Source organism: Podarcis tiliguerta (assembly GCF_965153285.1).
Source record: "Podarcis tiliguerta genome assembly, chromosome: 11".
NCBI classification, from domain to species: Eukaryota; Metazoa; Chordata; class Lepidosauria; order Squamata; family Lacertidae; genus Podarcis; species Podarcis tiliguerta.
The window spans coordinates 33,282,382-33,307,844 of NC_139544.1; the positions used below are offsets into that span (position 1 = coordinate 33,282,382).

The following is a 25,463-nucleotide window of genomic DNA, read 5'->3' on the forward strand; positions in this document are numbered from 1 at the left end:
ATTCTGCAGGTTGAAGAGCAGAACAGGAGACAAGAGGGCATATTTAGACATTTTATATGCCACTTAATTAAAACTGTCTCTTCATAGCTGTCAATTTTTCCATTTTCTTGCGAGGAATCCTATTCGGAATAAGGGAATTTCCTTTTAAAAAAGGGAAACGTTGCCAGCTATGTGTCTCTTAAGTGATAACTCAGCAAATACAATATAGATAAAATCAGTTAAAAACTTAACTATGCAATCAGAAATAACTTTGTAAGTCTGCTGCAATAAAGCAGTCTTCAGTAGGCATCAGACATCCAACAGAGTGGGGTCTGATCTCAGCTGAATGGGAGTTCCATGAAATTGGGCCCACAATACTGAACACAGCCCTTGGTGGATGCAAAACATGCATCCAAGCCATGAGAAGCCACTACAGCAACTTCCTCAAAGACCTCAGTGATTGGGTAGAGATTTAAGGCATCAGGCAGTTTCTAAGCTATCCTGGACCCCAAGTTTTTAAGAGCCTTGTAAATTAATACAATAAACTTGAACCTAAACTAGTTGTGTGTGGACAGTCAGTGCAGGCTTTTAAGCACTGGAGTTATATGCTGGTGATAGTCTGTCCCCAGCAGCAAAAGCAGAAACTACTAAACAAAGAGTCTCTAGCTGGATGCTGAAAAAATTAGATCATTTCCACAAACACCATAGACAGGACAGGGGAGACAGGCAACCACATGAATGATCCTTAAGTAAAAAAAAGTGGTTTTCAAGTCAGGCCGAAGCCCTTTTCTGTACAGACACAGCTATCTGTAACTATCGTAGTGCCTACAGCTTAACATGCCCACCAAGCAGCTTGTGAGCATCTGCTGCAGTAACCTTTCATCTCTCTTGTATATTTCAAGATAGATTCAGACATTTCAATAAGCAAGGAAAGGAGAAGATTAAACTGTAACAAGCATTGCAGGGATATCACATACTGGCAAGATGTGTCACATTTACCAAATATGATAGCTTTACATACAGAGAGGATTTTGCCATGAGAACACTTTCCAACAAGTGTTTCCCGCCCAACCATGCGTTCTGAAGTAGTTCTCCCTCCTGTGAGAGGATTGCATTATGCACCTGTCAATCATATAACGAGTGAAAAGGAAATAGACAACTCAATGGAAGACTGGTCAAAATATCACTAGGCAGCTGAACCTTCTAGCATGGAACAAAAACCTTATTCTTGGGGGTAAATTGTTGGCTGCAGCATACAAATGGTAAGAATAGTACCCACCCACCTGTCTCATACACACAACCACATCCATTTACAAATGCAGGGCTCCGGGTTGGGGTGTGTGTGTGTGTGTGTCGGTAAAGTGATGATTTCAGCAAAGGTCTGTCTCCATGTTCTGATCCAACCCATGAATTTTAATGTTTGGGCAAGTGGTCCAAAGCAGAGCACAATGGCCAGCTTTTTCTTGACAAAAGCTTTATTAGTAGTACTTTATTATCTATGTGTTTTATCCCGCTTTCCAAACAAATGTTGTCTCTCAAACTGTCTCACAATGGGGGAAAGGAAGGAGACAGGACCTGCCACCAGGATTACCAACTAAAAAGGCAAAGACACTCAAAGTGGGAGAAGCTGCCTTTGACAGTTTTCTGCTCGGCAGAAACTCAACAGGTGCAACTTTCTTCTCGCCATCTCTGCGTCTACACCTGTTGAACTTCTGCCTGGCACGCAGCTCCTAAAAGACCTCTGGGGCCCGGGGGTGGGGAAGGGAGATGTAAAACCTAAGAGGCCGCAGTCTTATTATACACGTGTCCTCGGGAGTGCGCTCTCCACTGACTCCAGGGAGACCTGCTTTCCAGCAAACGTAGGCGTTGGCTGCACGCCGCAAATCCGACTGGATGCGTGGAGCAGACTCTGCCTCGAGATCTTCCCTGAGGAGGGACAGAGCGCGCGCGCGCTACCGCCGCCTCCGCTGGCTTCCCGCCTTCTGCAAGAGCAGCGAGCAAGCCCACCTTGCCGGCAGTCGGCTAGTTCCGCGCGGGCGAGCAGGCAACAGACGCCCTTGGACAACCGGGGACCGGCAGGGGGGACTAGCGGCGAGGCAGCGGGACCTTAGAGCCCGAGCTCAACAGCGCGTGGGTGGCGCGCCCAAGGAGTGGGCGAAGCCGCCCCAGCGCTGCTGACAGCCGCCTCTCCAGAGCAGGGGCGCTGCCTGCCAGCCGAGCGGAGGCGTTTCTTCCCCCTTACTCCCCTCTATTGCTTCAAGCAGCAGCCGCCACTGGAGAACTAAGGAGACCTGAATTCCTGCGCAGAGAGGAGCCCCCTGCGCTAGAGAAAGCAGCTCTCCCGCTCGGCGTCCCTCAGCTGCCGGCTCCTCGAGCAGGTAAAGCGGGCGGAGGGGAGACTTGGAGAGCGGTGGCTTGACCCCGGGCCGCTTGCCTTCCTACCTGAGGGCAGAACAACTTGCCTCACCCAGCGGTGCCTTGGCGTGGTGGCGCCGCTGCTGCGTTTTGGCGAGCGCGCCTGGCGACTCTGCACAGCTATGCAGCCCTGGGCGAATTTTTCCCGCCAGCGACGCGCCTTTCGAGCCGTGCGCGAGAGTGAGGGGTCTCCCGAGGGCGTGCAAAGGGGGCAGGCAACAGGGAGTAAGGGGTGCAATCCGTGTCCTTGTATATTGTATATTGCCGGCTGTTAACCTAGGGTCCTAGGCTCACTTATTTGGAAGCACGACCCATTGACTTCAGTAGTGCTGGCTCCTAAGTAGGCATATAGTCTGGAATAGGCTGGCTGCTGGCTTGCAAAAGTGTGCAGTCCGACACCCGTTTCTTTACTAGCAGTGTTCGGATTCCCAGTTCCGTTTCTGCAACCGCGCACTTCCGAAATATTTTAAAAATCGCAAATACTCTGGACTAAAATGCATGGAGTTACTGCAGAGTGTTGCTGGGTTGTTCGTTTTTTTGTACCGCGCTACTGCGGTCACGCTGACATGCAGAAGAGCATACAAATTGCAGTGTTCCAATTAGCAGTTAAATTTAACTAAAACGAAATTACTTTTTATTGTTTATGGGATGCAGCGGTGAAATGGAGCAGACTGTTGTGAGGTACTGAGCAAGGCTGGCTGTTTTGCCAGGTTACAAATTGGGTGGAGAATTAATTTTCTGTAAGAGTGCCTCTGAATTTTTATTTCCTAAGAAAATAGAAGGATCAGTGCTATTTTTTTTTTAAACTAACCTTGTATGGTGCACACAGCTTAGTAGCGATATGTATTTAATGATAAGGAAGCTCCAGGAAGGCTGCAATATTATGCATACTCATTTGGGAGTAAGCCCCACTTAGATAGGAGGTCCCTTCAGCCGCCCAATAAAATATTAGAGGGGGTCACTCCCTGGTATATGTGCCTTAGAGCATACTGGGTATATTTATATATTACATTTCTGTCTCACCTTTCTTCCGAGGAGCTCAAAGTTCTCCCTCCTCGTTTTATCCTCTTAAGAACCCTGCATGTGGCATAGGCCCGGCAGAGAGGCAATGACTGACCCAAGGTAACCCAATGAGCTTAGGAAGTGCTGTAGTTGAGTGGCAGAGCACCTGCTTTGCATAACAAAGGCACCAGGTCCAATCTCCAGGAGGGTTGGAAATGCTGGAGAGCTGCTGCTAGTCAGTGTAGATGATGCCGAGCTCAAAGACCAATGAGCTGACTTGGTATAAGGTGGTTTCTTATATTCCTATGAACACCCATGGCTGAGTGGTCTCCCAAGTCCTAGTCCAACACTCTAACCCACTACTCAGCTTCTCTCAACCTATGCTTTACAGAAGTATGTTCTTCTGGTTTCAGTTGGGTTTACTCTTAGATAGGACTGAAGCCTCACAAAAGAGTAAGGATGCATCCTAAGCTGGTTTCTAGTTGCCAACCAAGAGGTATGTAGTGGTAATTACAATGAGAACCTGTTGTTCAAGCACCTTTGGGTTGTGATGTGTGGTATCATGGCCCATCTACCTACTTAAGTGGTCCTCTAGTAAGCAACTTGCTGACCATAAACAAACATACTAGAAACATTCAATGCATCCTCTCTGAGTTTCCTTATTCTTCCATGCCTTCCTGTCAGTTTTAACATAATTCACGAGACTCATGGAAACAATTATCAGATAAGAAAGCAAACTCTGGGTATGACTCAGGCCAAAGTGGAGTAATAATTTATATATTCATTTTTTTAGTATGAGAGCTGGAGTTGCAATGGGAAAGTATCAGGTAGAGAAAGATTTAAGCAACCTCCTTCCTGATTCTTCTCCAATCTAAATAACTATACAGTATTCCAAAGCTGCTTTTCCTGTCAGAGTTTTTTTAAGTACATATAATGCATTATTTCAGCCTTTAGTGCCAGGTCAACTTGAGGAATACAAGGTATATGCACTGTTTCATGCAGACAGGTGTGTGTGTGTGTGTGTGTGTGTGTGTGTGTGTGGCAAAATTAGAATGTTCTGTTTAATAGAGGCTCCCATTTTTTTCACCTTCCTGTTACTAAATGAAAATATATATTAGATTCTTAATTATCTTTCCTGTTTGTCTCCAAATTAGGCAACATTTTCAACAGCTGCAGTCTTCAAAAACAGAGAAGATGGAAGAAGTCATAGAGCTTTCACCTGATGGAAACTCTCTGATAAAAGCGGTCTATCAAAGCAGACTTCGTCTCACAAGGCTGTTGTTAGAAGGTGGGGCCTACATTAACGAAAGTAATGACCGTGGTGAAACCCCTTTAATGATTGCTTGTAAGACAAAGCATGTGGACCATCAGAGTGTTAGCAAAGTCAAAATGGTGAAGTACCTCCTGGAGAATAAGGCAGATCCAAACATACAGGACAAAACTGGGAAGACAGCCTTAATGCATGCTTGCTTGCAGAAGGCTGGCCCTGAAGTGGTTTCTTTACTGCTTAAAAGTGGAGCAGACATAAGTCTGCAAGACCATTCTGGCAATTCAGTTCTTGTTTACTCAGTGAATTCAGAGGACAAGGAAACCCTCAAAGTTCTCCTGGATGCTTGCAAAGCAAGGGGGAAAGAAGTCATAATTATTACGAAAGACAGGTCTCCATCTGGGAGACAAAGAATTAAGCAGTACTTAAATGTTCCTCCTCCTGACACTGATGAAGGTCATTCTTCAAGTTCTTGCACTTCCCCATCAGATGTAGAAATCAAAACATCTCCCTCACCACAGTCAAATTCAAAGGAGACAGAAAAGGGTCTCTTTAACTTTAAAGAACCTAACCATCCTGGAAGAAAGGAAGATGCCCCTGAACCACATTCTCCTTCAAGAAAACCCAGCTTGGCACACACAGGACCTCAGATGCAGCACGTATATTCTGAACCTTGGATGAAGCCTTCCTCCTCACTTTTTGATCAGAATCAAATATCCCCTTTACAAGAAGAGCTTCAGGACATAACTCCAGAGGAAGAATTGTGTTTTAAAATCAACAGCCTGGCCCTGTCCAAGAGATTTATCACCAGACACCACAGCATTGATATAAAGGATACTCTTAATTTCTTGAAAAACTTTGAGCAAACTGCCTCAAGAAAAATGTCATATGATGAGATAAATTCTCAGTCACTCTTTGGTGAGACTTACCACAATAGGAGCGAAGCTGCAGCAGATCAGAGCGAAGCTCCTGTAGACCAGAATCCAGATTCCGCCCAAATGACCTTTGTTTCCACCTTGAAAAACATTGTTCAAAGAAGAAATCTGGGGGCAAATCACTACAGTTCCGATTCACAGCTAACAACTAGCTTAAGTCCTCTTACTGAAGACAGCAAATCGCTTCTAGGGAAGAAAAAGCTGCTCTCCCCGTCTCCATCGTTGTCACTGAGTTCCAGAGAACTGATAGAAAACATGCCTCCCAGTTTCTTGAGCAGGAGAAATCATGCCATTTTAGAGAGGCGGGGTTCAGATCACACTGCCCTGACCAGACCTTGTTTTCTTCCCCCTTTAAATGTGAACCCTCATCCCCCAATCCCCGATATCTGTAAGATTAATACAGTGGTTTCTTGTGGACAAAAAACTCTAATTCCAACAGCACCCATTTACCCCAAAGACTTCAAAAGTAAAACACTCTTGACAAGGAGGCAATCATTACAAACTGAACAGATCAAACAGCTGGTAAATTTTTAGTTGATTACTGGGGAACAGTGGCATACAACTTGTACACACTAACAAGTATTATTTTGGAATGTGAGAGTGGCTGGACTGGACTGTAGCAACACCTCCTCCCCAACTCTTCATTGAACATCAGCCTTGAGGTTGAGCTGCAAAATATGTTCTGGTTAGTTGCCGAGGAATAATTGCAAAATATTGCTATCTTCATTGTAACTTACTATGGAAAAAACAATGGATATCGTTCTCCATTGTCTGCATAGATAATACAAACCAGAATTTTCTGATGAGGCATTCTAGGGTTCGCAAATACTAGGCCCAGTCTTTTACAGCAAGTTTACTAATGCCTTATCTACAGTGTGTGACTATTTTTAAACAGCTGTTACAGAACTAAATCCTATATTGTGCAACAGACAGTTCAGCTATACAATGGGAACAACCTAGTACATAGTAGGAATGTCTTCAAGCCCATTTCAATAGGTTTAGTCAAGCCTAATTCTGTGCTGGATTATGTCTAGTGTCTATTCTTACATTAATGTATCTTCTCTTGAAAGGTTGCAAATGTCTAATGAGAAGTGACTGAATTGAATGAAGGAAAAATATAAAGCTTTAGCCACAACTAGGGGGGAAGGCAGGACATGTATGAACAATAAAAAACACAACATTTTAGAAAAGTATTGCATCCAATTTATAACAGATGGAAAAGCTGCCGTAAAATCCAACAAACGTCTCCAGTTTTGCAGAGTGAATGTTTTTCTGTTTAAATTTTGGAAGCTTTTGTTGTTTGTTCATCTTGAGTATTTATTTAATACATTTTGGGGCAGAGGAGCAACCATGGAAGTAATGAAGATATACTGGTGTCATTTTACTGCATTAAACTCTAGCTTTTGCTGCTTTTTTGGTTTTTTAATCCCCAAACACTTTCTTTCCCTCTGGCCACATTCTTGAATTTATAGGATTTGATAGATTGTGGGAATCTTTTGTGATAGATGCCTAAATAATATAGTCGTTAGGGTGAGGAATCACTATGAGGGGGAAAGTGGGAAGAAATGGAGCCCTATGTGCACCAAACAGTAATTTATTATAGTTAATACGTTTCAATTAAAATCTTTTTCAGGGTGCTGTAATCAGAAAGTGTTCTCAAAGTGTTATTTGAGAACATAAAGCATTGTTGTTTTACTGTATCCCTGACACAGATTTTAATCAAAACATATTGAGGCTGTTAAATGTATTGTTTTGTGCACTTAGAGATATCTCCTCTACCAGGTCTTGCATTTGTTCCTTCCCTTTCTCCCTTAAAGTCTCAAAGGCACTGGGGAAGACAGAGAGAAGCAGCAATGGCATGAGACAAAGAAGGGAAGGTGAGTCCCCTCCCCATTACTTTTGCTGCTGTCATCTACCTCTTCTGAATTAGAAAGCTGCTCTTTGCAATGACAACTGATTGTATGCAATCAATTCTCATGTGACCTCTCCAACTGTATGTATTTGTGTGTGCATGCATGGATCATTAAAACAGGATCTTGGCAAAATTGGGCGTTATCATGGAGTGCCTGGCAGACAAGTTTCTTTGATGTGCACGTTGGCAGGGACTATGTAGTCTAGGATTGTGAAAAAGAAGCTGCCACCAAAATGTCAGCTAGGGTAGAGACGAGTCAGAAGGTAACAGGAAAAAATGGTGAGAGAGACAGTATTTCTGTTTGGGACTGTGGGGACTGTGGGACTGTTTGGGACTCCCATGATCCATTGTTTGTGGGACAGGAAGGGCTGGTCCAAGACATTTTGGCACCTGAGGCAAACTGTAAAATGGCACTTCCCCTCCCTGCAAGGGAAGAAGAGGGAAGAGAAGGTCAACATCAGCAACAAGTAGGGAATAAAGATCTACATCACTTCTGGATCCTACCATCTGAGGTGGTTGCCTCATCTTGCCTCATGGGTGGACTGGCTTTGGGGATGGGAGTGTGTTAGAAAAAACTAGCCAAAACACTGGCTATAGACCTCCAGTAGTTATTGTTACAATTCAAGTGTGGTAAAGGCATAATGATCTCACTTTTCTCCCCTTTGAATGCAGTTACACAGCCCGCCTGCCCCCAGTTCTGATTTATGTAGTTTCTGGTGCCTCTAAATAGGGATGTGCATTAAAACACAAATCCAATTCAACATACCTGAAAGAGTGTCTCTACCCCCATCATTCAGCCTGGACACAGGTCTAGTTCTGAGGGCCTTCTGGTGGTTCCCTCACTGAAGTAAAGTTACAGGGAAGCAGACAGAGGGTCTTCTCGGTAGTCGCACCTGCCCTGTGAGCACCCTCCCATCAGATGTCAAAGAAATAATTACATGGCTTTCTGAAGACAGCCCTGTATCGGGAAGTTTTTAATGTTTGATGTCTCACTGTGTTTTTTATGTTATGTTGGGAGCTGCCCAGCCAAAAGGGTGGGGTATAAGTAATAAAGTATTATTATTATTATTATTATTATTATTATTATTATTATTATTATTATATTGCTCATGCAGCATAGATCTTGCTAAATTGGGGTAGGTGTTTTTTTATCTTTGCTCCGGATCTTTCACATCCTACAGACATTTGCTATGAAAAGCAGCTCTGTTGTTTACTTGCGTTTTATTGGAGTGGGAAAGAGTGCTGATATTGTAAATGTCAGCATTAGTGTTTTGTACTGGAACAGTTCCTGTGAAACATTTATCAGATTTCTGTGTTCGCTGATAACTGGCACTATGTTGTTACTTGAAAATGTTTTGTGGCTTTAATCTTTCAGTAATTTCTGATCTAATCAGAAAGCAAATGTTATTGACTGAAGGCCCTGAATAATTAACAATATTCTGTTCAGGGTGGCTAGTAGTGCTTGGGCTTACTCGCTTATACAAAGACAGTAGATCCATAGTAAAGAAGACAGCTATTCTATACTCATTAATATGCAGCTATACAATGTTTCTGTTATAAACAGATTCTCATCAGTATCCAGGTTCTCACTTATAGCCTCTTCACCTGTTATTTCCACCAACTCCAAGGCTGTCTCCAAAACAGTGCTTTACCCAGCATCCCATGCTATCTCATGTTCTTGTCTTCCAACCTCACCACCATTCTGTTTTCTTACCTTCCTGCAGATGAGGAGTTATTGTGGGAATTAATATTCAAAAAAGGTTCAGGTATATATTTCCCCCCATGTCTGCCATCTCAAAAAGAACAGGGTGATCTGAGGAGGGAAGCCATGAATGAATCTCCACCGCTGGTCTCCATAGAACCCATAGAAGAAAACAACAGCACTATTGAACAAAATGGGGGAGGCTGTAAGGTTAGTGGTGCTTCTTATCCCAGGCAAATCTGCTTCCTTTCCTTCCTAATAAAGTAGAGTAAAGCATTCCAGATAGTAGTGCTGAATGAATTATAAATGAGCATTTATAAATATGACTCATTTCTCTAATGAGTTTAATAGTTTTTTTATTATTGGAAAAGATCTGATATTGCAATGCATTGTGATATTTATAATATTTTGAGCAGTGTTCTGTGTTGTTGTTTTTTCCTATTGTACTTCTGAATGGTTGGCAATGACCTTTGGCTTAGCAATAAAGGGGAGCTGAACCATCAAATATCAACTAGTACCACCCAAATGGGAGACAGTAAAAATTGTATTAACTTCCTAAGTATTTGAGGCAAATATTAAAGCAAAGCAGCTATCAGACATAGGGCTGCAAATTCTAATTTGAGCCTTTATTGCACTAATTAAGACAGTTTTAATTGTTTTAAAATGTGTGGGGTTTTAAAAAATTATTTGTAAATGTATTGCTTTGCTATTTTGCTGCCCTGTGTTCATTTGGAAGGAAGGGTGTGTCAGAAATTTAATTTAAATAATAACATCCATATGACCCAAAACATAGCAAGAATTGATTGTAGCTAAGATGTCTAGTTACCTTGTATACTTTTTTAAACAGTGCATTCCGTGTTCCTACTTTGAAAACAAGGCTATAACAGATATCACGGCTCAAGAATGCCCCTTGTTTCTTAAAAAAAGATGAACTGTGTATATTAAAATAATTGTTGACTCCTGACAAATTATGAAACGACAAAGGCAAATCATAAGCTTCAATGGGTATTTTTTGGAAACTACTGATATTGGAAAATGACACCCACAGCCATTAATTTCGGTTAGGCTGACTGTTCTTCCATGGTGTGTTCATATTTGTTCACTGACATATGTCCCATTATGCAGCCACAGATGTGAGTCAATCTGTCTTGACTTCCAGCTGTGGGTGTCATGGGCTGAGGCAGTCCTATGACTGCTGATGACACACTTGTATAGTTCAGCTATTTACATGCTGGGCTTGAGAAGCTACTCACAGCACAAAAACATACAAATAATGCCAGACCTCATAGATACCTGCATTTGCCACCAACATTTATAAGAACACCCTAATGCATGGCACCCACAGTTGAAAATAAGGAAGTAATAGATAAAAGCAGTAGCTACAATGAGCAGATAGACTAAGAATGGTACTAGGAAGCTAGTGAAACTTCTGGCATTGAGCAAGAATTTTCCCTAAGGGGTGTACCACCAAACCTGGTGCCCAACCCAAATAAAAGCATTTGGTCTGGGAGGAAAACTCAGTAGTGGCTCATAACCCCTCTTAAAAGTTAGCAACTTAAATAATTTTTACATTCAGCTGGTAAGTTCCATATTACATCTCAGAAAGATGAGTATAGACTTGAGATTGTTTCTGTTGCATCTACTTGGTTTTGGAGTATGCAGCCGAAGCTTTCAAAGAAACATGATTTTGAGAAAATATTGACCAGGCGCCCTAAGTCGCCTTGCAAACACAGAACAGTGCCCTCCTTGAAATGAAAATCATTGTTATAATCTATTTTTTTCATAATCAAGGTAGGAACATATACACAGAAATTTATTTTTGTTTGGGGAGTTATTTTATTTCTGAAGCAGTCTTAAATGATCACTCCATTTGTAGTTTGTGTTTTTTCTCTCACTAATAGAATAGATCATGTTGATCTAATCATGATAAGTAAATGTTTTCATGTCATACCAGTTGCTTCATTTGAGGGCTGTTAACCTGCAAGTTCTCCAGATGCACAGTATGTGTAGATATGGCAATCTTACCCCTGACGTCCACATGTTGAGTGGATTGTTGCAAAGGAGACTACCTGCTTGGGGTTTTATTTGAGCAAGGACCTGACATGTGTACAACTGCAGCACATGGGCTCCTGCTAAAATGGTCTGCTGAATGTGTGGACAACAGGGGGCAACTTTACCTTTCCCCTTCATGCACGCATCATAGAGTGCTTGAAGTACCGGTAAACATCTCTTTGGTCCCCCCCCCCATATTGTACAATATTTATATACCTGTATCTGATAAATTTTGTAAAATAACTTCCTTACAAAGACTGAAATGTAGTACCAGTAGCTTTCAGGAAACTTTCTCATGCTTTTATTTATATGTAATTTATTTTTATAAATTCAAAATTGTATATCCTTTTGAATTGTTTGATGTTTTGTGATAAACCTGTAATTCCACATGTAAATCATGTATTTGATATGAATTCATATGTGGGTTCTCTACTGCCTAACCGCCCCCTCCCAACATTTATGTAGAAGTATGTGCATTTTCAAATGGATAGGCATGTTTAAGAGAAAAGAGCTTACCTTAACTCATTTCAGTCTGCTCCCTGAACACTGTGTAAACAGATGCAAATGTGGGCAGTTCAATGTCATCCAAGGGTTTGACATTTCAGGTTATAAGAAAACGGATTAAGGGAATAATGAGTTTTCCAGTATCATAACCACTGTCATAAAAAGAGATGGGAGAATTGTTCTCTTTGAAAGATAAATTCACCTTGCAGAGAAGCAAATGTAGGTTGGAAATTGCCACAGAATTTATCAAATGCATTTCAAAATGAAACAGTATGAGTTTCCTTTTCAGTTGTGATTCTAAGCTTCAAAATCCATCCAGAATTTTAAGATGTAATGGGGAATTAGTTTGGCATATTCCTTAATGCTCACACAGTGGATTTCCTTGCATTGTATACAGGCAAGCTGAGCAATATATGGAAACAATGCGACTATTGAGACATACAAAGATTCAGCACTAGATCTTTTGGAATGGTTTTCCTTGGTGACCTGAGCATAATGCATAATGCTAATCTGGCAAGATTTAGTTCTATACATGTTACAGCTATCATCTATCTATAGATCTATCATCTATCTGATTTTATCCTCATAGAATCATGGAGTTGATGTCATACCAGTTTAAGCAAAATGTAATGACTTCTCACAGAAGCTGATGTATTAGCAATCCTGCCAATATGGAATCCAAAATGCACTGAATTAATTCATAGGTTGAAAACAAAGCAACAGTGGTGTTGCTTCCACTGCAAAGCTATTTCCCACTACAGTGGTACCTCAGTTTAACAACAGCCCTGCTTACGAACTTTTCAGTTTACGAACTCTGCAAAACTGGAAGTAGTGTCCCAGTTTGCGAACTTTACCTCTGTTTATGAACGGAAGCCGAACGGTGGAAGAGCACTGGCAGCGGGAGGCCTCATAAGGGAAAGTGTGCCTCGATTTAAGAACGGTTTCGGTTTAAGAACGGACTTCCGGAACCGATTCAGTTCGTAAACCGAGGTACCACTGTACAAACATTTATTTGTGCAGTCTGACAATTTCTCTAAGCTTTTGTTACACTCTTCCTCTATGCACTAGGTTGTAACTTGTAACTTTTTATGAGATGATATATTCTACAGACATGAGATACATTTTAGCTTTCTATTTATAGTGGACTGTGACAAAAACAAATTCCTGTTTTCCACCTACCAAAGAGCTGGTGTGCTTTGCCTACTTAATATTTTAAAAATATCTTCCCAAGTTTGGTGGGACCATTGTATGTTCATTCTTCCCAGAAGCCTTTGGGCCAACCTAAAACCTGCATTGCACCTAGCAGAGCCTAATCATAATATCTGCTGCTACCTCCGACCACCACGGCTGTCCAATGGGACCTGGGCCAAATCAGTGTGCGCCCCATCCCATTACCTTAATCTCCCCACTGTCTCTGCCCACTTTCTCTATGTGGTGGCGCTCCTCCTACCACCACCACCCTGGCTTTCCCCCATTATGCTGCTGCTTTAGTGGTGACAGCTTCTCTCCTTTCTCTCCTCAATGGTTCATTTCTTTCTTTCTTTTTGTGCACCTGCACCCTCCCTGCCATGATCCAGGAAAGGATGTGGAGAGCTTTCTGGGGTGGGAATTAGAAGGGCCAGCCAGGAACTGGGCTGCTGACCATCATTGCAGGTGTAGGGTGTGGGGGGGACGGGAAGGCAGGGCATGAGGTGGTTGCCCCTAAGGAAAAAACCCAGCACCGTTCCTTGGGCACAGTTTTGCCTGCATTCTGTCTTGAGTCTGTGACTGGACGCAGATTCCATGGCTCCACCACCAGCCAATTTCTCTCAGCCATCTCCATTTGTTTATAACAACCTGAAAAAGAGGTCAGGATAATTTGAAAGCTTGCACACTGTTTGGTGACATTTTGGTTAGCCTAAAAAAATGTATTGCCCTAATAAGAATTTTGAAAGGTTATTCTTTACTTAAAGATCCTTAAATATTCATGAATTAGAATCTCCTTCTGATAAAGTGAACTCTTATCCTCCAAAGCTTATGCCATGATTAATTTACTAGTCTATGAAGTGCCATAGAACTCAGCTTGTAAAAGTCTTGTGTTGGGAAGCTTTCTTGCATTTGTCAGCTTATCAAAGTAACAGCCAAACTTTCTAAATCTAACTCCCACAAGTTATTTGTATAATTTTGCTTTAAATGTTAATAAAGTTATTACAGAAATAAGTAGCTGTCTTTTAACAATGTAGGAGAAACTGTATCAAAGACATGCTGGTAATTTCAAAAACAGTTTTATTGAGTCTGAGGAAAGAGATTTCTGCAACATCAAATCATTTTAGAACGATTACAGTTTCATTTATGTATTTTCTAGTGCACACAAATGCTGGTAATATAAAGCAAATAACATGCACCCATAAGGATAACATTCTTCAGTTTCCAAGCACAACAGCCCAGCTTTGTATGGGAGCTCTATGAGATAACATAAAGTAGGTTTATAGAAAGTACAGAAATAAATCTACTCAAACTGTAACCAAAGGCTCTGTGATTACAAATAGGTGGATAATGAAGAAAACACAATAAGCTTAACAACCAGGTAAGAAAAAAAATGACATTTTAAGTGGATGGATGTGAATTTGCCTTCTGTAAAAGTTTAAAAAGCATGGGACCTGAGCATTGAAGACTAAAAGGGAATACATGTTTGAGAATTATGTACTGAAGTGGCAGTTGCTTTCAATGAAACATTAATTTGAAGCAGAATCAAACTAAAACCAGATGATGTTGCTGCTAGTTGGAGTTGAGGCTAAGTACTGCTGTTTTATAATGGATGTATGATTTTATTTTATTTTTAGATTATAGTACTGTTTATACTGTATGTTGTGTTGTAAACCACCCTTTGCTCCAGTGGAAGAGGTGGGTACAAAAACTCTGAAATAAATAATAGAATGAATAAAAATACTTGTTGTAGTTTCATTATAATGCTAAGTATAGTATGATGTTTATCAAATGTTGCAGCCTGGTATGTAAGAGATTAAGTATGCCAACTCTTGATTCAAATGCAGATAAACTTGAATTGACACTGGCAGGGTGATTTTTAAAATGTTTTCACACTCAGGTCAAAAAAATATACCTTTTGCTTTTAGGAGTAAGAAATGCTACTGCCTGATCACAGCTACACTAAAATCCTGGATATCTGAATTATTTTTGAGAGGTAGGAATCACTTCTCTGTTTAACTGAATAGATCCACTTTCTTAAATGTTAGTCAGTGCTGTAACTGTCCCCTTCGCTGACAGCGGCCAACAGCAAAATTAGGAAGAAAAATGTATCTTTTGGGGGCGAGGGAGACCAGGCAATAATTCCCCACATGTGCTTGATAAACTGAATGACAAATAGACTACCTTATGTGTTTTAGAGGGGCTTTTATGGGCTGAGTAAGAGTTTTATTCATCAGTTAATTTCATTAATCTGATGAAATAGGCTTGCAGTATAGTAGTTCTACCTGCTCCACCACTCTTTTCAGTGCACTAGGTGAGTATTGCAGAATCAAAAGTGCTGGCTGTAAGACCTTCAGGTGTGTTTCCATGACTGAGGCTAAGATGGGTATATTATAGCGCTCCACTTTAGGTAATGGATCATATATACAATGAGTTAACATGGCGGTAAGTATAGCCATCAGTGGATTTCCTGTATATTATACTTTGTGTATTCATGGGATAGTGGCATTATGGTATCCAGAACAATAACTTTTTTACATAGATTAGGTCAGAGATGGGGAGCTTGTGGTCCTCCAAATATTTTGTTTGATTCCCAGTTCCCATCAGCGCTGCAAGCATGACCAGTGGTCAGGGAATATGGGAGTTAAGAGTACAACTACTTCTGGAAAGCCATAGTAAAAGTTCTATTTAATGTCCAGGTGTAACTCTCTCAACTCCCATACCATCCTAAGAATTCCCAACCCCGAGAAGCAGATTGGGTGAGCAAGGAGCACTGCAAAGAGAAGCGGAATATGGAAAAGCCCCGTTCCATAAACATGAACTCTGATACAGTCTGTTCTCTTTATGCCACAATTTGCATTCCTATGGCCTTTCTAAACTCAGACTTTTGTGGTTCTAAGATATCATAAAAAACTCTACTTTTATCAAAGCTATCTCTGATGAAGAGCAGATCTTCTACGGAATAGTCATCATGTTTTCCTGTCCAAATTGTCAGAGTGTATCTGGAATGAAAGTCACCAAAACTTTGGTTTAATTTTATAGAAGTCTACATAAAACTTAAGCAAATAACATTAATATTAAAATTTAAGATAGGCAAAATCTATTATTAAAATGATAGAAGTGTCTCTGCTAATATTTTATCAACATCATTGCACAGCTCCTTCCTCTAGCACACCAGCACCATGGTTGACTTACATTAAGTCCAAGTTCCTTTTTATGTTCAAACTGGGGAATTCCAACAATGTCAGAAAAAAATACTAGGTATTTTTGGCATATATTGAAGTTGCCTTATACAATCATTCCATTCTGTCAACAGTTTTTAAGCATATGTGCACAAGCTCATTGCTTTTTGCTCAAGTATGTCCATCATTAGTAATACCAACACAAGAAGCTGCCTTATGCCAAGTCTGCCCCTTTGTCCATCTAGCCTACTGTCCACACTCACTCCCCAGGGTTTTGGATGGGGGCAATTTTAAGCCCTACCTTGAGAAACCAGGATTTGAACCCAAGACCATCTGCTTGCAAAGCAGATGTTCTACAATTGAGCCACGGCCCTTCTCTTTAATACTTAAATGTTGAACTATATACCTGACACACTGATTTGAAAAAATGAATGGGTAGTTAACTAACCTTAATGCTAAGCTATTGGTGTACAGAACCTTTCCATTCAGTTCTATGAGGGACAAATGCTCAATGGACAATGAACATACTGTTACATGCCACCCCAATCACCCAGTTGGTCTCCAATCCCCAAATCACCCCAACTGATGTTAACTATACCTGTTTGACTGCTGTAATAACCACAGTAGTTCAGGTATTGACTGACGAACCAAAGCAGCTCGAACAGGAAATGTTATTGGCTGAGTAAGATCTCTACATATCTTGGCCATTTCTTGCACCATTGCTAAACTATAGCCTAAACAAATAACAAAACACATAATTCATTCAAGCACTTATTCTGCCATCTCAGCAGCATGTGTGGGTTTTTTAAAGTTACAACCACAAAATATTAATGATCAGAAATAATTTTTCAGGAACTAGGCACCAGGGGAAGAGACAATGAGCACCAAGCTATGAAATGGGCTCAGAAATCTTAAATCCAGACTCAAATTCCTGTTGGCTTCAGAGCATACAAACCTAGAACAACATTTATTTTCAAAGAGCTGGGAAAACAGGTTTCATACTGTGCTGTGTGTACAGGCATATGGAAGGTAACAGTCCTGGATTTTAACATGACCCAGGCACACTTCACATGTTAAAGTAATTCACAGTAAGTTACTTTCACTTAATTTAAGCAGGCAGTTCTGCATGCTTATTCTTTTGTACACACAGAGCAGCTTTCCTAATTTTATTTAATGGGGGGAAAGCATCACAGCATCAGAGGTCCCAAACCTGAAAGGAACAGATAGACAACTAGGATGACCAAGTACAAGGAAACACAAATTAAAATTTAAAATATAAACTATGTCAATGATAACAGCTTGACATAATTTCCTAGAATGAATACTGTTAGGTAGATTAACTGCATGATATTGTATCTTGCATAGTATTAGGTGGATTAATTCTTGCGAAGCATTCCAATATTTATTCTTACCTTTATTGCATTTTAGATTAATCCACCCAGTTGTCCATCCTAATGACAAAGTTACATCTGGAAAAAATGTTCTCACAGTGTCTAGAAACCCCTTTGCATCTACTACACAATTACTTCCATTTGGTCCAGGAAGAATGTCTGCATTAATCCAAACCGGTTGCCTGAGTTTTATGTCTCCAAGAAGCTTCATTGACGGATTAACAGCTGCTAGGCTGTAGAGACAGAACAACAAGTAATCTGAATATATCTTAGTAAAGGTAAAGGGACCCCTGACAGTTAAGTCCAGTCGCGAACAACTCTGAGGTTGCGACGCTCATCTCGCTTTACAGGCCAAGGGAGCTGGCGTTTGTCCGTCCCGCAGACAGTTTTTCCGGGTCATGTGGCCAGCATGACTAAGCTGCTTCTGGCACAACGGAACACTGACACCAGAGCAGCGCACGGAAACACCATTTACCTTCCTGCCGGAGTGGTACCTATTAATCTACTTGCACTTTTAGCATGCTTTCAAACTGCTAGGTTGGCAGAAGCTGGGACCGAGCAATGGGAGCTCACCCTGTCACGGGGATTCAAACCACCAACCTTTTGATCGGCAAGCCCAAGGCTCAGTGGTTTAGACCACAGCACCACCCGCTTATCTGTAACACTAGGATTGATTCATATAATGCTCTTTATTGTCAGCTTCTAAAGATTCTTACACCATGAAATTCCAGCTCAGGAAATTAACCATGATAACACAGACTGTAAAGCGATACATGTTAAATTAACTATCATTAAATATAGTGTGATGCTTTATGGTTCAAGCTCTATTCTAATATCTATAACAGATGCATTGTAACATCGTATATTCTAGCTGCATGTGACCATTTCTTAATGTTTCGTTCATCATGCTTTTATCTGTAATTTTAGTTTTTGTAAGCTGCCTTGTTGTACTGTATTGAATAAGAAGGATAAGGTATAAATTATATTAAGAGAAAATGCAATGGACTAAACGTGAGGAAAGGGGGGAACTGAGGAATTTTGCAGGGGGAAATGTTTAACCTAAGCAAAATGCTTTCTTTTACTTATCCTAAAATGCTTTAAAACTTAAGAGATAATAACGGGTTTGCTGTTGGCTATATCTAATGTTATAATTACTGTTAAGACAGAACTGTAGAATTGCACTTATGCAAGTTTACTGGGAAGACAGTCCCACTAAGCTCCATGGAACTTACTTCTTAGTAAGCATGTGTGCATTTAGGACTGCACCCTTAATCTTACAAACATTTATCTATATATATTCCAAATACCTTTTAAAATCAAGCTTGATGCCCTTGCTAGTGTTTTTAATTTCATTCAGCCATTCCTTTAATGTGTTATCACTACTGGTTTCAGGTGGATGAGCCATGATGGGCTCACCACTTCCCTCTTCTTCACAAAGAAGGACATCAGCCTCTATCATGTGAGCTGGACCTGTTCGTTTACAAAAACATGAACAAAAACATGAACAGAAAAAGTAAAACAAGCAGTGTTGTGACATTTAAATTTGTCATGGATAAATTGTATAGCTATCTAACATTTATGTATCACTTAAGAGTCAGTTTAATCCATATGAAGGAGATCACTAGACATAGACAGTGGAAACATAGATTCATATCTCTGTTCACATAGCTCATCTGGGAGGCTTGGGGAAACCAGGACTATTGCATCCACTTGTCAGTGTTATTTTAAATATATTCATAAATACAAATATTTCCTAATCACACTGTAGAGCAGGGTTGTTTGCTGGAATAGAAGTACATGGCTTAAAACATTAAGCTTAAGAATCTTTGCTTTAAAAAACAGTTGACAAGTTAATTTGTGAGTGGGAAGTAAATTGAAAGGCACACTAATTGCATTCTTCTCCTTATTTTGTACTCCACAGAAGCTACTTAATTAATTTCTCATGTTTGTGCTTTTTAAGGCAAACAATTTAGGCTCCAGCCCTAACCATATCTACTCCAAAGCAAGTCCCATTGGATTAAATGGGTCCTATTCCCAGGTCAATGGGATTAGGGTTATAGACTTACAGTGCAATTCCAACCCAGGATCTGCCAAAATTAACAAATTTTGATCTGGCAAATCTTGAACGCAGCTGGGGCTATGCTGGAGCAAGTCCCTCAACCTTGCTCAACTGCGACTCAGCCAGAACTTAAACTGGTGTAATTTAAAATGGTATGTCCCCAGAAAAAGAGAGTTCTGGAGTAGGGCAGGACAAGGAGCGACTTGCACCTATTCCAAATTATAAATTACTTGGATGAAGGTATTGAGGGGATGCTCATCAAACATGCAGATGACACAAAAATGGGAGGGGTAACTAATGTTGCAGGACAGAATCGGGATTCAATATGACGTCAACAGATTGGCCCAAACTAAGGGACAAATACAAGGTTCTACACTTCAGCAGGAAGAGCCAGCTCCACAAATGTAAGATGGGGGGCACCTGGTTTTCATGTGAAAATGATCTAGGGGTCTTAGTAGGCCCCAAGTTTAACGTGAGTCCACAGTGTGATGTAGCAGCAAAAAAAAAAAAAAAAAGCTATTGCTATTATTGGCTACATCAGCAGAGTTACAGTGTCCTGATCAATGGAAGTAAAAGTCCTGCTCTATTCTGCCTTGGTCACACACCTGGAGTACTGTGTCCAGTTATTGGAGCCACAATTTAAGGAGGATATTGACAAGCTGGAACATGTGCAGAGGAGGGCAACCAAGATGTTGAAGTGCCTGGAAACCAAGCATAATGAAAAATGGTTGAGGGCATTTGGTATGTTTAGCCTGGTAAAGAGGGACTTGAAGAAGATATGATAGCCATCTTCAAATATCTAATATCCCTGGTTTCTTTCTCACCTTAACTGGTTTCCAGTGTGTGCGCTGCTGCATGCTTATCCCAGAGAGCAAAAGCCATTGACTTAAGTGCTGCTTACTTCTGAGTAAAGTGTGCAACCTCCAAGTTAGTGCCTTTCTGCTGGCGCCTTGTCAGAGTAACGAAAAGGGAAGTGAGGTATTCTCAGAAGTTCCTGCCTCCGGCGTGCCAGATTTAGGCTGCAGTCCTGTGTACCCAGTTTCCTCAGAGTAAGCCCCATTGAACTTGGTGATATGTACTCATGAGTAGACATTTATAGTATAAGCCCCCAGTTTAAGTCTTTTGTGATTATTTAATTACATCATGCTTTTTTATGGAGATGGGGGCACCAATATATCTCCTTGCCAAGGGCGCAAGGGAACCTAGGTACGCCTCTACCTGTAGCCGAGCAGGTAGGATACCTGTGACCCCTCTAAATGTTGCTGGACTTCAGCTACCATCAGCCCCAGTTACCATGGCCAGTGGGATGACAAGAGGTATACTCTAGCAACATCTTGAAGGACATTGGTTTTCCACCACTGCTGTCACATACCTAGACTGGGGGTTCAAATATTTTACCACCATCACTCCATGCAATCTCTTCTCCGCTGTTTAGGATGGGCTCGTGCCATAAGGTTCTCTGCCTTTCCCATCTTGGAAATTTGCTTAAAGGGTGTTATATAATAAATAATTGCAGCCACAATGGAATGCCTTCAGGAAATGTTGCATAAAGCTTATGATGCACTCATATTTTTCACATATTGTCTCAAAACATAAGGGCTAGAAATGCATTTCTGAAGTGGCATGGCTGCCAGGCAACTGAGTAGCTCTCTGATTTGATGATCACAAAAGAAACAAACTATTCTTCTAACAAACCACATGCAGCGCTCTGGTAATTCAACTCTGGCCTCAGAAGTGCTTCCATGTTACATTGTGAAACTAAAATAAACCACTTTTATCATATTCTCAGTTAACAGTTGGTTTGTTTTCAAATATATTGTCCAGCAAATACTTACTCTGTATCGCCTCTGCCATTTGTAACTTATTATTTGCTCTATGGTACCAGATGATTTCAGCTCCATCTCTTGTTTTAATTTGTTTGGCATTCAGGAAATAATCCAATATATTTTCACTCCAACACCCTATGTTGAGAACATTGGAGGAAATAAATGTCAATGTTAGACAGCTTACAAAAGCTTATTAAGCCATGTGTGTGTGGGAATAGAGACAACTAATGTGAAACAGAAATAATATCTAGCATTAAAGTAGGAATAAAATAAGCTATTATTGACAATAAAGGAAAGATTTGAACATAAATGCTAATCAGTCAGCCCTTCATTTCATTTGTATGTCACCTTTCCAAACTTAAAATCACACTCAAGGCAGCTTACAACACTCACAAAACCCACATAATTACAAACAACAGTAGTTGTAAACAATTAAAAAAATAACATCAATAGTAGCAACTATCCCACACCTCAACAAAAGCCCCTAAACACTATGCCAGGCCAAGAATTCAGCAGCTTTTGTAGTCAGTCAGGGCCTCACCCTCCCAGGCCAGGTGGGAAAAGGCCTGCAAGGCAGGGAGCAGGGTCTTCTAGGAATCATAGTCAAGTGGAACTTCAGAAGGGGAAGGTCTACAGCTCAGTGGCACAGCATCTGCTTTGCATGCAGAAGGTCCCAGGTGTAATCCTTGGCATCTCCAGGTAGAGCTGGGAGAGTGCCATGGCTAAAGTATTAGACTGCCAGTCAGTGAAGATGATACTGAGATTTCCCAATGTGTGGAAATTAACAACAAGTTATTATTTGTACCCCACCCATCTTTGCCCCAGCCACTCTGGGCGGCTTCCAACCTATATAAAAGCATAATAAAACATCAAACATTAATAATATGATTTATTTATTATTTATACCCTGTCCAGCTGGGGTATAAAAACTTCCCTATACAGGATTGCCTTCAGATGTCTTCTAAAAGTTGTATAGTTATCTAACTCCTTGAAATCTGATGGGAGAGCATTCCATAGGGTGGGCACCACTACCTAGAAGGCCCAATGTAGCACTATGTGAGGTATGTGTGCATGGAACAAGAGATCCACCAACCATCCAGATCAGAAGTTGTAAGAGATTAATGTAATCCAGTAAGTGGCAGGTTTTGCTTTTGTGGAGAGAGGCATGGGTTTGTCAACAAATGGAACCAGGTTATTCCAGGCAAATTGCTCTTCAGTCATACATGCTCTTCAGTTTCATATCATAAAAAAGCTGTGGGAGCATTAGCAACATAGCCCTCAAAACAAATCAAGAACTTTAAGAGGTGGTAATGTGTTTAATTTCGGAAGACACTCCATTTCTTTCTCTGTCTGTGTTTCAATTAAACTATCTGACACAAGGTCTTGTATGTAACATTGCAGCAATTGCTTCTCTGATTAGAAAAACAGCATCCTCTTGATTTATTCCTCTCTAATAATCAAAATAGCTTTTTTCAGTCTTCCAGTCAAGTCTCCACAACAGATGTTACACTTACCCACACAAGCTGACCACAGAGGTGAGCAGTGATTTATGTATGGAGAACAAAAGGTTAATATTTGCACCAGCACACCTGCCCTGCTCCTCATTCTAGCAGGTGCACCCAAGAAGCAACCAACCAAGCATGTGCATGCAAAAAAAAGGAGAAAGAGAAACCACAATGCATGGTGGCTGGAAGGAAATCTTCACTCAAAAACATGTGGAAGTTTCTATTTCAGCCTTTCCCAATCCGTTGCCCTCCAAATATGATTGGACTACAACCCTCAACATCACTTTGGGGAATTGCCATAGCTCAGTGGCAAGTTCCAGGTTCAATCCTGGGAATGTCCTGTCTGAAACCCTAGAGCACCAGTCAGTATAGACAGTACTGGATAGATCAGGTGTCTGACCTTGGCTTTACTGTATTTATATCCCACCTTTCCTCCAAAGAGCTCAAGCCAACATACATACTTCTCCTCCCCATTTTATCCACACATGCCTGTGAGGTTAAGTGAGGCTCAGAGAGAGTGGCCCCAAGGTCGCCCAGTGAACTTCAATGGCAGAGTCAGAATTTGAACCCTCGTCTTCTGGGTCCAGAACCAGCGCTCTAACCACTATACCACACTGTCTTCCCTATTTTGCCACTGGCCACATTTGCTGGGCCTAATGGAAATCGGCGTCCAGAATACCTGCAGGTTAACACGCAGGAGGAAAGACTGCCCTAGTTTAACCCTGGTAGCGCTTTTTTCATGTTTCAAAATGGACACCACCAGCCGTTGCTTCCCTTCTATCTCAGTGGCTTCATGTTGTTTCTCTTTTTGTAACGGATACGAATGCTTGACATCACTTTGTACATCAGGGGTGTGCGGAAATCAGACCTTTGGGAATCTCCTTTGGCTTTTTTTTCCTACCAGAAACCCCCCCTCAAAATACGAAATATTTGCACTTCCCACCGAGGAACTTGAGTTTCTTCTCCATACAGAAAAAACGGTTTCTACAACGCCTCCTCCCCCACGCTCAGCCGCGCTTTTTTTTTTTTTTTTTTTTTTTTTTTTTGAAAATTTCAGCAGTAAAATGGAAAAGAAGGGTGATTTTTGTTGTTATTAAATAATTGGGAACCATACGGCGGTCTGCCGGCGCTCAAGAGAGCGGGACCAACCCGGCTATAAGGAGGGAAGAAGGGGCTGCTAGAGCCTCTCTCTCCCCCCTCAGCACCAGCGAGCGCGCAAGACTCTCCACGAGGGGCGGCGCACGGACCTTACCCGGCTCGCGCGCTTCCATGTTCGGCCGTAGCGGGAGGAGAGAAGATGCCCAGATACTTCCAGGCCTCGAGAGCGCCTACGTCGAGCACGCGCCGAGGTCGCTGTGGAACGGCGCCAACATATCCTTCCGCCGAGCGGACGGGAGAGAGAGTCCCATCTGAGGATGCCCTCTGAATCTGCCGCTTTGGGATTAAATCTTTCAATCGGCGCTCGATATTGCCCCTTTTGGTTTTAACAATGTATTGGGACGAAGGTTGGTAGGTCCATATGTGCAAAAGGGGGCACAAAAGGGGCAATGTATTTCTAAGTGGGCAAGCTGTGTCCTACGTTAAGATCCCTGGAACAAATATAACACTGTATTTGGAGCCCAAAAGCACCCATGGGCGTAGCCAAGGGGGAGCAGGGAGGGGCAGGTGCCCCCCCAATAAATAAAAATCAATAGCAAACAGGTTCTCCCACCCCCCACCCTGACAAAAGGCCTGACCCCACTCCCAACAAAAATCCTGGCTACACTCATGCAAGCACCTAGGAGTGTGTCCTACAAATACCTTTGGTACAGCAAAGGTATTTAAAAGTGTATATCCCATGTTTCTCCTTAAAATGCTGCTCATAGAGCTGTAAGTATTACTACATGTTTCCTTTAAGTGCCAACCCACACAAAAACACCCTGCACCTAAGCAATAGCAATAGGAGTTTGGTTCTAAAACAGAAAGGCAGGAGTGTAGTAAGTACACAGCAAGTGACATTACTGCTTGGGGGACAAGAAGTTAAGGGCTGCATTTTGGCCTATTAAACACACAGCTACTCCAAGCAAGTTTTGTCAGGATTCTGAAGGGCACAGGTAGCACTTAGAAGGCAGTAGTGCTAGTGTAGTGGATTACTTGCATAGAAGTGAAGGATAGGACTGGCACCTTCAACTGTAGGAGAGCTACCCATCCAATCCCTACACATTTAGTGGTACCTTCGTTCTCAAACTTAATTCATTCTGGGAGTCCATTTGACTCTCGAAACCGTTCAAAAACCAAGGTATGGCTTTTGATTGGCTGTAGGAGCTTCCTGCACTCAATCGGAAGCCGCATCGGATGTCCGGTTTCTGAAAACATTCGCAAACCTGAACACTCACTTCTGGGTTTGTGGCGTTCGGGGCCAAGCCGTTCGAGTACCAAGGTACCACTTTTAGTACAGGGAGGAGGGTTAACAGGCCTGCCAAATCCAATAAATAACGCTGTGAGAAGTATTTGGAAAGGGCAATAAAGATTGATTGGTGCAAACAGTGGCGGAGCTTCATGCTCCAG

The 25,463-nt window shown here is 41.5% G+C and overlaps 2 protein-coding genes across 14 annotated transcripts; one reads left to right on the forward strand and one right to left on the reverse strand.

The window, feature by feature from the left end:
• Positions 1–1,674: 1,674 nt before the first annotated feature.
• ANKRD34B (ankyrin repeat domain 34B) lies at positions 1,675–6,132 on the forward strand (the record flags this gene model as incomplete). Its single annotated transcript, XM_083404103.1, has 2 exons — positions 1,675–2,357; positions 4,551–6,132. The coding sequence occupies exon 2, from the start codon at positions 4,591–4,593 to the stop codon at positions 6,130–6,132; it is 1,542 nt and encodes a 513-aa protein (XP_083260229.1). The 5' UTR covers positions 1,675–2,357; positions 4,551–4,590.
• On the reverse strand, positions 6,113–24,355 carry FAM151B (family with sequence similarity 151 member B). Of its 13 annotated transcripts, none has more exons than XR_014503096.1 (9): positions 22,926–23,370; positions 21,421–21,546; positions 18,834–18,996; positions 17,548–17,759; positions 16,734–16,869; positions 15,873–15,955; positions 11,781–13,604; positions 9,116–9,228; positions 6,113–7,933 (listed from the first exon to the last, which is right to left on the reverse strand). XR_014503096.1 is itself a non-coding variant. In XM_083404281.1 (9 exons), the coding sequence occupies exons 1-8, from the start codon at positions 23,014–23,016 to the stop codon at positions 11,792–11,794; spliced, it is 945 nt and encodes a 314-aa protein (XP_083260407.1). In that variant the 5' UTR covers positions 23,017–23,370; the 3' UTR covers positions 6,113–7,933; positions 11,781–11,791. The 13 variants fall into 13 exon arrangements, 5 of the variants coding, with proteins under 5 accessions (XP_083260407.1, XP_083260406.1, XP_083260404.1 ...); XM_083404281.1 differs by lacking the exon at positions 9,116–9,228 and having other exon boundaries at positions 11,781–11,810; positions 13,490–13,604; XM_083404280.1 differs by having other exon boundaries at positions 6,113–9,228; positions 11,781–11,810; positions 13,490–13,604.
• Positions 24,356–25,463: the final 1,108 nt, after the last annotated feature.

Bases quoted from the DNA above. Each gene is read 5' to 3' on its own strand.
- FAM151B (XM_083404281.1), bottom strand. From the start codon at position 23,016: ATGAGGAGCAGGGCAGGTGTGCTGGTGCAAATATTAACCTTTTGTTCT. The intron at 21,547-22,925 runs GTAAGTGTAACA...TTCTCAACATAG, and splicing joins TCTGTGGTCAGCTTGTGTGG to GGTGTTGGAGTGAAAATATA. The intron at 17,760-18,833 runs GTATTTGGAATA...CTGTCTCTACAG, and splicing joins ATCAAGCTTGATTTTAAAAG to CCTAGCAGCTGTTAATCCGT.